Source organism: Lolium rigidum, chromosome 3, assembly GCF_022539505.1.
Source record: "Lolium rigidum isolate FL_2022 chromosome 3, APGP_CSIRO_Lrig_0.1, whole genome shotgun sequence".
NCBI lineage: Eukaryota > Viridiplantae > Streptophyta > Magnoliopsida > Poales > Poaceae > Lolium > Lolium rigidum.
Genome location: NC_061510.1, coordinates 39,716,550 through 39,729,782, shown reverse-complemented (window position 1 = coordinate 39,729,782; position 13,233 = coordinate 39,716,550). Strand labels below are relative to the sequence as shown.

The following is a 13,233-nucleotide window of genomic DNA, read 5'->3' as shown; positions in this document are numbered from 1 at the left end:
AGGTGTGCTTCCAGGGCCCAGGTTCCTTGTCCTGGTGAAAAAATGACCCCCCAGAAATCCTAGTTCAATTTGACTCTGTATAGGTCTCTGAAATGTGAAAAATATACAAAACAGGGAATTCTTGTTCTGCAGAGTTATAAACCAAATAAAGGAGATCATTGGTAATCCTCATAAATCAATGTAAAACATGGTATTATCTTCATATATGTTTCAAATATGTGGGAATTCATTCTAATAAAGGACAAAGTTCATGTATGCATTTTACATGCATCGGAAGGGTGTTGCTCCTGTTGCCCTTTGTGAAGCTAGAATATGTGCTGCTACAGTTGCATCTCACATAGCTTTCCTCGTGACAACTCGTTGCTTAGTGATCTCCTGAAGGATACGCTGCATAAAATTATACTTCCACTCTTGGTTCTGCATGCATAGTTTTTTAAACAGATTCATAAGGCTCTTACTCTCTAATTGTGAGTAAAAATTGGCCCGCAGGTGGCGCATGCATGCACCAACAGCTCTGAATCTCTAGCCATGGCGTTTGTTCCCCAGGTTTAGGTTGCTTCAATGTCTTAATAGCATTGAGTATACATCATGCCTATCATGAAGGATGCACATATTTGGCTTATCCTTCACGATTGCTATTTTCTGCTGCCTGAAGAACCATAACCAACTTTCGGTGTTCTCGCTCTCCACAAAAGCAAATGCGAGTGTCACGATTTGATAGTTGCCATCCATTCCAATGGCTATCAAGATATGATCCTTATACTTTCCAGTGAGAAATGTGCCGCCTACACATATTATTGGTCGACAGTGTCTGAAAGATTCGATGCATACACCGAAAGAGAACAACACTCGATGCATAATCTTAACAGTTGGGAACTTTGGCAACAAGAAGTCTTAGATGTTTATATATGTGTCTGGATTCCTCACATGCGGGGTGTGGGGGAGATGGACAACACCGTCGTACGCGTCTTGGAACAAACCAAATATGATCTCCAACGCCCTATGCTTAGCCCTCCAAGCCTTGCCATTAGAAATGTTTGTACACATATTTGATCTTCACTTTTTCTAGATAGTCTTCACTCCCATGGCATGACCCTCCACTATCTCCGTGTACATCAACCGAGCAAGAAGAGTGGACGATAGGTTTCATTGATCATGATGAATACTTGGAATAACACAAGTGTACAACACTAGGTAGCTTACCCTCCATGTTGTGTCAAACTTAGGGAGACACCCATGCACATTTGCGGGACAATTAATGTCCATGCATTTCATCGTCAAATATTTCCCACATGGCATGGTTGTTTTGAACTGTCTTTGCATCGACAGTGCTCACTTAATAACTGCTTCTTGGAGATGTCTCTTGTCCAGAAATCTGCCCCTCCGAGAAAGAATCATGGCCATCGTTCAGTATCATTGCTGCCGAGAAGTCCTAATTCCAACTACCAGGAATAGGCACCTCCTCTCCGTTCTCTTCTTCATCCAACTCATCTGACTCATTGGCATCCCTATCTTCATATGTATCTTCCGCTTCCATCTAGTTCTGCATGTGCCCGTTTTCCTCGTTCCCATCCGTGTTGCCACTGTTACCATCTCCTCAAGCCATAATTGCTCTGCCCTGATTCGTAACCATCACCTCCACCGTGTGCCTGATTGCTCTGGCCTGAGTCGTAACCGGCACCTCCACTGTGTGCCTGACTGCTTTGGACTGAGTCGTAGCCACCGCCTCCAGCGTATCCCCCTTGAGGAGAAGTCGCCTCCTTCACAACAAGAAGCACTAAGGTGATAGAGCGAGTTCCGCTCTTTTCACACCCATTTAACCAGTTCACCCACTTAGAGGTCCCATCTACTGACTTCAGATACAAGAAAATGTTCAAAGTTGACTTGGTCCACAATACATGCACACCGACAGTCTATACTTCAGGATTAAGCTGGAAGCATGATGTCAGCCAGTCCTTCAGCTGATACACTGTCCATATTTGAGGGGCAGTCAAATCCAACTCTACAAACTGAAAATCACTCAAATCAACTCCATATCATTCGATCGTACAGTATCCAAACCGTAGTAAAAACACACTTCACTATATTGGACATCTCTGCTGACCTAAACAAAATTCATATGCTAGGTTAGGGTTTTACCCATTTTTCTATGTCCCTCGGGCCGCCGAAAATGCCTTGCTTCGTGACGTCACAACCCTAGATGATAACACCATGTGGGTTAGGTCGGGGCATGCCACTTGTCGTCTTGCAGGTCGATGATTAGCTCAAATCATTCCCTTCACGGACGAATTGTTCATATCTGTTCATGTTGGAACGACAATGTACTACAATTGAACTTTTTTCCGGGTATTTCTTTTGGAATTTGATATTTTTTTTTAAAAAAAAAGAGCTAGTTAGCTCCATGGCAGTTGGTTCTGCAAACCAGTAGAAAGCATCGCCGGCTCACCAAGAAGACTATGATGTTTCATTTGTGCGGCCCCTGCCTCACGTTAACTTATGTTAGTGTTATCTTTGACCACACTAGGCTGGGAGATGTGAATGCACATCGCCGTCCTTGTGATCGCGATCTTATAATTTATGATTCCACAAACGAGAGATTCCATGAAATTTGTACCGCGCGCTTATCAAACTTTTGTCTCTCCCTACAGGAAATATGGTCCTATTCGCCTGCTCACTAGAAGACTTCGATGTTTGATTTGTGCAGTGTCTGCCTCACTTTAACTTATGTTAGTGTTATCTTTGACCACCCGAGGCTGGGAGATGTGAATGCCTATCGCCGTCCTTGTGATCACGATCTTATAATTTATGATTCCACAAAGAGATTCCATGAAATTTTGTACCACGCGCTTATCAGACTTTGTCTCTCCCTGCAAGAAATGTGGTCCTATTCTCACTCATTGGAGGTTTAATAATCTGGTCTTGGTATATCACCTGTATCGTGGCTGGGTCTCTTTGGTTGTTTATAACTTAATTAACTATATATGACTGGTGATTAGGCTGGTCCTTGTTCAATCGTCAAATCACACGCTTGATTAAGGCTTACCACCAGAAGTTCACATGATCATTATTTATTCCTATTGTGTGAAAACGACCGGCCAGCTTCACAACTACTACTCCATGTTAAAAAAAAAAATGAAAATTCGAACAAGGGTACACACTAGCTAATTTTGACATCTTGAGCTGATTTTCCTAGCAAGGCAAAGCTATACAAGCATCCTCTAAGCTTTGAATCACAACACATTCTGGCCGTGACCCTACCGCCGACAAACTCTGCTGCCTGCACTGCACGCGCCACGAGCCCCTGATTTGAGCGGCGAGTAATCCTAGGTGAGTTTCTCATTGTGTCCCCTATAATTTCCACTCTCACCCAACGTACATGTGCTTACTTCTTGCATGATCTCGCTTCTCAAATATAGGCCACTGCTAGTGAGTATTACTGGAGTTGGAAACCAAAGGAGGTTATGGAAGAAGCATTGAGTGACAAAAGACATTAATTATTGCCGATCTGATCAGTCTAAGCATCCCAAACGAGGGATGGCAGAGTCAGCTGTTAGAACCGTGATTGGGAGCGTGGGCAATCTTGCGGTTCATGAGACCAAATTCTTATGCGGGGTTACCGTTGAAGTGGCCTTCTTGAAAGACGAGCTCATGCGGCTACAAGCCTACCTCAAAGACGCCGACAACAAATGGCGGTCAGGAAATGCGAGAGTTGCTATATTGGTCACCCAGATCAGGACTGCAGCGTATGAGGCTCAGAATGTCATCGAAGCTGCAGATTACATGGAGAAGAGAAGGAGACTCAAAAAGGGGTTCATGGGTGCCATTTCAAGGTATGCCTGTTTGCCGAGTGATTTGGCCAACCTTCATAAAATCGGTGTTGAAATTCAACGCGTAAGAAGGAAGCTCAGTGAGATATTTCAAAGTGCAGATCATCTGAGAATTGATTTGGATAATACTGTTGTGGTGAGCGGCCAAGTTGAGGATGAGTTTCCACAAGATTGGGGCCTTAGGCATCAAAACTATGAAGATGATGTTGTTGTGGTTGGTTTTATGGATGAATACAAGGAAATAACCGATAAATTAGTTCACGAAGGACAAATACTTAGTGTTGTCTCCATAGTTGCCATGGGTGGAGCGGGGAAAACAACACTTGCAAGAAAGGTATACACTTCATCTAGAGTTAAACAACACTTCAACACAGTTGCTTGGGTGACCGTATCTCAGAAATTCAACGGTGCTGATTTACTAAAGGAGATTATGAAACAAATTATAGGGGAGAAAGATGAGTTAATTGACCAAATGCAGGAGTATGAGGTGGGAAAGAAAATCAATGGATTTCTGTTGGAACGAAGATATTTGGTAGTTCTCGATGATGTGTGGGAGGAAGACACATGGGACCAACTAAATAGAACGATCAAAGCCTTTCCGGATACAAATAATGGTAGTAAGGTATTATTAACGACACGTAAAGAAAAAGTAGCAAACCATATTGAAATGCCAACCCACGTTCATGTTTTGAAGGAGTTAGACCAAGAGAAAAGTTGGGAACTTTTTAGTAGCAAAGCTATACCAACATACAGAAGGTCCGTCATAGGTGATGTGAGTGAGTTGGAACAACTAGGGCGATTGCTTGCAAGAAAGTGTGATGGTTTACCACTTGCACTCGCTGTTTTGGGAGGTTACCTATCAAAGAATCTAAATTTGGAAGCATGGTCGGAGACATTGTCGTGTTGGCCATCAACTAGAAACACACAGCTGATGCACGACATACTAGCTCGCAGTTACAAGGACATGACCGACCATTATTTAAGATCTTGTTTCCTCTATCTTGCTAGTTTTCCTGAGGATTTCAGGATAGATGTATCTGTTCTTATTGCACTATGGATAGCAGAAGACTTTATTCCACAAGCCCCAAAACATGAACAAGAAGAAACTGCACGCAAGTATGTAGCTGAGCTAGCTCAAAGAAGCCTGTTGCAGGTTACTCGCAGAAGCATGGCACACGGATGGATTGAGCAAATAGGGGTACATGATATTTTACGTTATTGGTGTGTAGAAGAGGCAAGACAAGATGGTTTTCTTGATGTCATCGATAAAATTTCAGGTCATGTTCATGATGCCTTTCATCACGTATAGTTCTATTTTGTATTTGAGCAGTACTAAAACTCCGACATGTCACTCCTAATAGCCTAATTTTTATTTATGCTACTGTTAAATTAGAGGTTATTCCTTACCTATTGGTGTATAGAGTGTTTTAGTTTTATATATTTAATTTCGTTAACGTTCTGTTAGAGGGGCTGCATATTAGCTCATATAGAGTTACAGTTAGTTTATTTAAACATCCTATTTTATCTTCGTGAACAATTAGTGTATGCAAAGATGTCAGAATTTGAACACTAGAAGTCAGTTTTTACTATCCTTAAATTTATTGTGTTTCTAAATCTCTGTCCTTCTGTCCAAATAGAAGAAACAATACTACCTACAAATCACAGAGAACACAAAAAGAATTGCATTTAGGGGAAAAGTAGTATTTTACAATCTTTATGCTGCCCCTCTAACGGAATATCTTAGAGCTAAGTAAATTGAAATTTGTGTGGGTGAATTTGCCTCCTTGTAATTTGCATATGTGAATAAATCTCTCATTGATATGTCGCATTAAATAGCTCTATGCTGACAAATAGAGAAAAAAAATTGCAGGCCAAGTTGGTGTAGCATTGACTGATATGATGATATCATATCGTTCTTCTTATCAAGATTACAGTGGTCAGAATTTGCAGGCAACACCAAATCTTCGAGCTCTAATTGGCTTTCAACTTCCATCGATATCCCTCCCTAAACTCAGATTTCTTCGAGTTCTTCACATCCAAAATTCAAGGCTAAGAGATTTCTCTGGTGCAATTGCTGGATGCATTCACCTAAGATGCCTCAGGTTGATCAGTTGTGAAGATGTGACTCTCCCTTCTTCAATTGGAAAACTCCTTTACTTGCAAACTATTGATATGACAGACACACACTCACTAGTACCAAAATCTATGTGGGATATCCCTTCTCTAAGGCATGTTTACCTTTGTGATGGATTTTCTCCACCAAGCAGTGTGCAACAACAAAAAGAGCTCCGGACCTTCCGGTTAAAAGATTCTCTTGCTACAAGTAAATTCTGCAATTTTGACATGGTGAGGTTTTTGGGTCAAATGACAGAACTAACAACCCTGTCATTGGTAATACTTCCAAACATGCTTGCGGAGATGATGAATGTATTTGCAAACATGCCTCGCTTGGTTGATGTTGAACTCTATAAACTGAGTGCGTTTGACAAATTTCCTGAGAGCCATCAGTTTCCACAAAACATACGAAGTTTGAGTCTATATGCTAACGCCTTCAAACAAGACCCGATGCCGGCGTTGGAGAATCTTCAGTGTCTTGTGGTACTAAAGTTGGAAGGGTACAGTGGCCGAATAATGTCATGCTCTGCACGGGGTTTTCCTCGTCTACAAAATTTGGAGCTTTTTAGTTTTTCTTACACCGAGGAGTGGACAATTGAAGTAACGACCATGCCAAAGCTCTCCCACCTGATACTCGAGGGGTTCCATAAGATGAGAAAGCTCCCCGATGGGTTGCTGCAAATTCCGTCCCTTAATCATCTAGAACTAGAAGATGTGCCCTTGATATCTGTTGGACATGATAGCACGTCGAAGGAGCTGCAGAAGAAAGGATGCAAGGTAACTACCCATATTTTATCTGAGCTAATTTCATTTTCGTTCTGTACAAGGAGGGACCTATTTAGTTTAAGTTGCTAGCGGCATGCTCTCTATCTTTTTGTACCTTGTCTGTGTAGCAGAAATGATATTCTCTTACGTGGTGTTGCAGGTGACTCTTATAAAATAAGACTTTTGCTTCAACGCGCTCTCCTCTTCCAAAGTCAAACACATCAAAGGCTAAAGCTGAGATTGCTCCGTACCTCTGTGTTTGAGTTTGGGGTGGGAGGAGGGGCGCACTGAAGCATGAACGTCTGGTGGGATGGAGCTACCGGATGCTCAATTGTTACTTTTCTCTAATTCTTAAGGCAGTATATGAATGTGTTATTTCCACGGGGTGGATATCTAGATTTTGCTTTTCGTTTTCTTTGTTGAATTTCAACCTCATAAGCAAGAAGTGTAGATCTCAGGATTGCATTGCCGATCGGCATAGCTGTATATGCAGAGCTGAGGGCAGTTTGTTTGGCTCGAGGAGAAAAGCTCCATACCATCTGCATTTAAGACAGGATCTGTTGAATTGAGAAATTGCGGGCCACGTCTGCCGGCTTCTTTCGTGCCGTTGCTTCTGTGCTTTGCTCGTGGTTTAGTTCTGAAAAGCAATGTGCTTGGTTTGAGTGTAATCGTGTGACTTCCAGCTCTGCCTGCTGGTGCACTAAAGTGCAGTGAATTATTATATGTCTACTATGTTTGGTACACCCTCCGTCCTATAAAACTTGTCGTGGATTTGTTAAAATTTGTCCTATAAAATCTAAGATATCTTTAGTGAGACAAAAAGAGTACTTAAAATGTTTCAGATCCTCAGGACCTGTTTTGTTTGGTGGCCAGTTATGCTAGAAACTTTTAGTTAGTCCCACCAAGCAAGAGATGGCAAATTTTGGGTACTTAAAACTGAGCCAGTGGCCAACTGTCGGCTTAAAAAATTGGTTCCACCTATCGCACGATCCGCCTCAGTAGTTGGACTTTGTCTCGTTCACACATGGTTGTAACGGTGGCGGATGGTACTATACCTCCCCTCCATGGTTTTAAATTTTAGTTTCGAAAAAAATTCAACCCCTCACTGAAATTCAGTGAATTTCACTGATTTGTATTTTCATTTCAGTTAAAGGAGTGAAATTTTCTATCGAAATTAATTGAAATATTTAAATTTTGAAAAACATTTCGATTTTTTTTATCGATGTGTATTACCGAAATGACTGAAATATTTTAATCAAAAGGTAAGTATTTCAGTGTCCACCGAAATTACTAAAATTCAGTGCATTCCGTAGAAATCTCAGTGAAAATGAAATCGATGCTCCCCTCTCGCCTTCTTAAGTTAAGAGCATCTCCACCGGCGGCCCCGATAGCGGCCCCGATAGCGTTTTGGGAGCCGGCATCGTTTTTGGGCTCGCACCGGTGCGCCCCAAACGGCGTCGGCTAGTTTTCAAGCCCAATAGAATCGTCGGCATCCCCGTGCCGGCCCATTCGCGTAGGGCGCGAATCGGGCGCGCCGGCGCCTCGCGGCACGATAGTTTTTGCGGGTGGGGGCGCCTTGTCAGCGAGAGGATGCGACGGTTTGCATCGGCCGCGACGCGGGAAGGTCGGCCGTCGGCGTTTAATGGTCTCCCGCGCGGAAACCAAGGCGGCCACGAAGGCAGCGACTGGCTACGCGTCGTCCAGTCGCCTACGCCGCCGTAAATGCGGGTAGTTGCCACCGCTATATAGTACGTACGCCATCCACCACCGCGGTGCTATCCTCTCATCTCCACCACCACTGCCGCTCCATTCTCTCCTGTCCACCTCAAAATGTCTCACCGTTTGAAGACGGCATACTCTATGCTTGGCCTCAACGGCCGCGCGCTACCTCCACCACCACCGCAGCCGGAGCCGGAGCCGAAGTCGTAGCCCGACGCGGAGTACAGCTCCGATGAGGACGTGGACCCACGGTGTGCGGCGTAGCACGAGGCCTACGTCGCAGACGCGGAAGCAGAGGTGGCGGAGGAGGCGGCGCAGTGGGGCAAGCAGCCGCAGGCCCCCGCCCACCCGGAGCAGGCGGCGATCCTCGCGTCGTTGAACGCGCAACGCTACCAGCGGTTGAAGGAGGAGCGGGAGTTCGTCAACGACGCGAACCTCGAGCACGCCCTCGAGATCTCTTGACAACGAGCAGCCAAGCTCGCAGAGCTCAACGCTCATCGGCACTACGAGGCGTTCGCCCGCGAGCAGGCGAGGAGCGCCGAGATCGAGGCTTCTCGGGAAAGGCTGGAAGCGCGGGGACAGCGTCGCCGGCAAGCTCCTGCGACGCCGGCAAGTTCCTGCGACGCCGGCCGCCATGCTCCACCGCCAGATGCGCGAAGCAAGGGACGAGAAGCGGGCACGAACGCAGGCGGCAAAGGCGAAGAACGACGACGAGGCAGGCCCGTCGAGCGCCCCAACCGACGGCCAGTAGATCAGAATTAAGTTCAAGTTTTATTTAGCTTTAAATTCGAGTTACTTTTGTATAAATTTCGTATGTATTTCATATGAATTTTGTATGAATTTCTGTTTTTAAATTTCATTTTAAATTTATATTTATATTGGGGCTACACTACGGGGGCGCTGGTGTGGGAGCAGCATCCCCAAATAGAGTATGTTGTGCTGGCGCCCCCATACAGCAGCGCCGGCGCCCATGTCAGCTGTTAGACATAGTATTTGTATAGGACTCATAGTCCATATAGTATACGACATTGTAACCTTCCTCCTATATCCCATGTCAGCTGTTAGACATAGTATTTGTATAGGACTCATAGTCCATATAGTATACGACATTGTAACCTTCCTCCTATAAATATACGTGAACGAGAGACTCGGAGATCATCCCAGTAGATCCTCAATATCATTGTCGCTAGATTTTTACATGGTATCGAGAGCAGTCCTCTTCGCCTCGTCTGCCTGATCGAAAACAACATCCCCGAACAAAAACCCACCCACCTCAAACCCTAAACAATGGCATTTTCGAGCTCAGCCGTCATCAACCTCGGCTCGCCCCTGTCAGACAAATTGACTCATGAGAATTATCCTCTCTGGTGATCCCAGGTGCTGCCGCCGATCCGTGGAGCTCAACTTGTCGGTCTTCTGGATAGAACTGATGCCGCTGCCAAGAAGCTGATGGTCATCGAACCAGCGGACGCCGATGCCTCCAAGCCGGCCAAGACGGCGCCGAATTCGGCATACGCAGCCTGGCTGTCCAGGGACCAGATCGCCCTGGCATATCTTCAGCAGACGCTCCTGTTCATCGGATCGAGCACTCCGCAGAACTCTAGCGTTCCATCGAACAGATGTTTGCCGCCCAAAGCGAGGTCCGGGAATTCCAACCTGCTGATCGCCCTCGCCAACACCAAACGCCATCAATTCCCCACTACATCGGCTTACCTCACCAAGATGCAAGGTTTTGCCGACGATCTTGCTGCTGCTGGACGTGTTCTCCTCGATAAGGAACTCGTTTCCTACATCCTGGCTGGCCTCGGATCCGGATATGACGCCCTGGTGGCAGCCCTGGGCGTGGTCACCACGCCGCTGTCCCTGGGCACTCTGTACTCACAGATCCAAAGCTTCGATCAACGCCAAGAGATGCATAATGGTGGCTCCCATGGCGACTTTGAATCATCTGCCAATGCCGCCTCTCGCCAGCGCCGTCCCCGCTCCAACAGCCAGTACTATGGCCGCCCGCGTGGTGACCGCGGTGACCGTCGGGAGGACAGATGCGAGGACAGGCGAGATGATCTCCGTGACTCTCGCCGCGAGGATCGCCCGCAGCTGCACTTCGGCCGTGGGGGTGGACGTGCACCTCTAGGAGGGGGCCGTGGCCGTGGACGTGGCCGCCGCCGCACCACACCCTGGGTCGATGTCATGTGTCAGATTTGCAACAAGGAGGGACACACCGCCAAGGATTGCTGGTGGCATTTTGAAGATGATGATGATGACTCCTATGGTGACAAAGAAGGCAATGATGCATACTATGGTGTTGACACCAATTGGTACTCCGATACGGGTGCCACACATCACATCACCGGTGAGCTCAACAATTTGACGGTCCGTGATGCATACAAGGGCAATGACAGGGTCAACACGGCCAATGGGCAAGGTATGAGTATTTACCACATTGGTCATTCCATAATTCGTAGCCCTACTCAAAATTTTCATCTTCGCAATATTCTTCATGTCCCTAATGCATCCAGAAACATACTTTCTGTTCATTGATTCACCCTAGACAATCATGTTTATATTGAGTTTTATCTGTTCTTCTTTCTCATTAAGAATCAGGTCACTGGGAAAATAATTCATAGAGGACGATGTGTTGGCGGCCTTTACCCACTCATCTCATCCATGGCGTCCACCAACTCCCTGAAGCATGCCTTTGTTGCCGCCAAGCCATCACATACATTGTGGCATAGTCGTCTTGGTCATCCCTCTGTAGAAGTTGTTACACAAATTCTTAGCAAAAATAAATTACCTTATGTTAGAGATTCCAGTATTGAGTCTGTTTGTGACTCTTGTCAACGTGCCAAGAGTCACCAACTCCCCTATCCTATTTCCACCAGTGTATCTACAGCTCCTCTACAATTAGTCTTTTCTGATGTATGGGGTCCTGCACCGGCGTCTGTTGGTTGTCATGAATATTATGTCAGTTTTATTGATGATTATAGCAAGTTCACTTGGATATATTTGCTTAAGAGAAAATATGATGTTCTTGTTGCATTCACAAATTTTCAAAACCTTGTTGAAAGGAAGTTTGATAGGAAAATTCTTACGGTTCAATCTGATAGGGGAGGAGAATATGTCAAACTTAACTCTCTTTTTCAGGCTCAAGGAATCTCACATCATGTCTCATGTCCCCATACTCATTAGCAGAATGGATCTGCTGAGCGTAAACATCGTCACATAGTTGAAGTTGGTCTTGCCCTTCTCACTAATGTCTCCATGCCACTAAAATTTTGGGATGAAGCTTTTCTCACCGCCACATACCACATCAATATGCTTCCTAGTTGTGTCACCAACAATGACAATCCTGTGCATCGGCTCCTTGGTACACGCCCAGACTATTCCTCACTTCGCGTCTTTGGCTGTGCTTGTTGGCCTAATTTACGTGCCTACAATAAACGTAAGCTAGCTTTCTGGTCTACGCAATGTGTCTTTTTAGGCTATAGCCCCCGTCACAAAGGGGTCAAATGTTTTGAGGTGTCTACTGGCCGCATGTATATTTCTCGTGATGTCGTCTTCGATGAAGCTGTTTTTCCGTTTCACCACATGCATCCCAATGCTGGTGCTCTCCTTCGTCATGAAATTCTTCTCTTAGATCCATCCCTTCATAATTCTGAGTTTGGGCATGAACCTATGAATGATTCTCATTGGAAAATACTCGTACTACTAATACCATTGCTAGCAGGTCGCAGAACTGAAGCTCCTGGCGAAAATTTGAGTCAAAACGGAGCTTTCTATGAGCTCAAACAGCTCACATGAAATTTCAGCAGAAACTGCCAACAGCAAAGGACACGAGGATGATTTGCTGCAGCAATCCACCTCGGGATCGTCAAGATCCTCCTCGGATCAGCCGCCCGCCTCTCCGCATCCACCACCTGGCGGCTCAGCCTCATCTCCCGTGCGTGCCCTGCGCTAGGCCCCGCCAAATCAGCAGCAGCAGCCGCAGCGGTCCCCACCCGGATCCTCTACGCCAGACCGCGCGCCCACGCCAACCCACATCTCCCCTGCGGCCACACCATCGGCTACAGGATCCTCGGCGCCTGAAGATTCGGCGCCAGGGTCCACGTCAGGAGATTCTGTCTCCTCTGATCATGGCAGGGTGGTCTCCTCCGGATCATCTGTGCCCGACCTTCCTGTGCAGCATAGTGTGGCTCCTGTTTCTCGTCCTGTTACTCGAGCATCCCGTGGCGTTGTGCAACCCAAAAAATATTCCGATGACACTATTCCTTGGTGTCTTTCAGTAGCAACTGATGAACCTGCCAATCTACAAGCTGCTCTTGCTGACCCTCATTGGAAGGGTGATATGGATGAAGAATTTGTGGCCCTTACCACCAATCAAACATGGAGATTGGTTCCGGCGCGTCAAGGTAAAAATGTGATTGACTGTCGATGGATTTACAAGATCAAATGCAAGGCTGATGGTTCCATTGATCGATACAAAGCTAGATTGGTCGCCAAAGGGTTCAAGCAACGATATGGTATAGACTGCGAGGATACTTTCAGTCCTGTTGTCAAAATTGCAACTGTTCATCTTGTCTTGGCTATTGTTGTTTCTAGGGGATGGAGTTTACAACAGGTAGACGTCAAGAATGTGTTTCTTCATGCGGCAACCACCAGGATATGAAGATAGTACTCGACCAAATTACATATGCAGGCTTGACAAGGCACTTTATGGACTGAAGCAGGCACCTCGTGCATTGTATTCTCGACTGAGCTCTCAGCTAATTCAACTTGGCTTTGTTGCCTCCAAGTCTGACACATCCTT

The 13,233-nt window shown here is 45.8% G+C and overlaps 1 protein-coding gene across 1 annotated transcript; it reads left to right on the top strand.

The window, feature by feature from the left end:
- Positions 1-3,534: 3,534 nt before the first annotated feature.
- LOC124694716 (putative disease resistance protein At1g50180) lies at positions 3,535-12,512 on the top strand. Its single transcript, XM_047227669.1, has 6 exons — positions 3,535-4,045; positions 4,094-5,104; positions 5,698-5,929; positions 6,056-6,719; positions 9,804-10,851; positions 12,280-12,512. Exons 1-6 carry the CDS (start codon positions 3,535-3,537, stop codon positions 12,510-12,512), a joined length of 3,699 nt encoding a protein of 1,232 aa, XP_047083625.1.
- Positions 12,513-13,233: the final 721 nt, after the last annotated feature.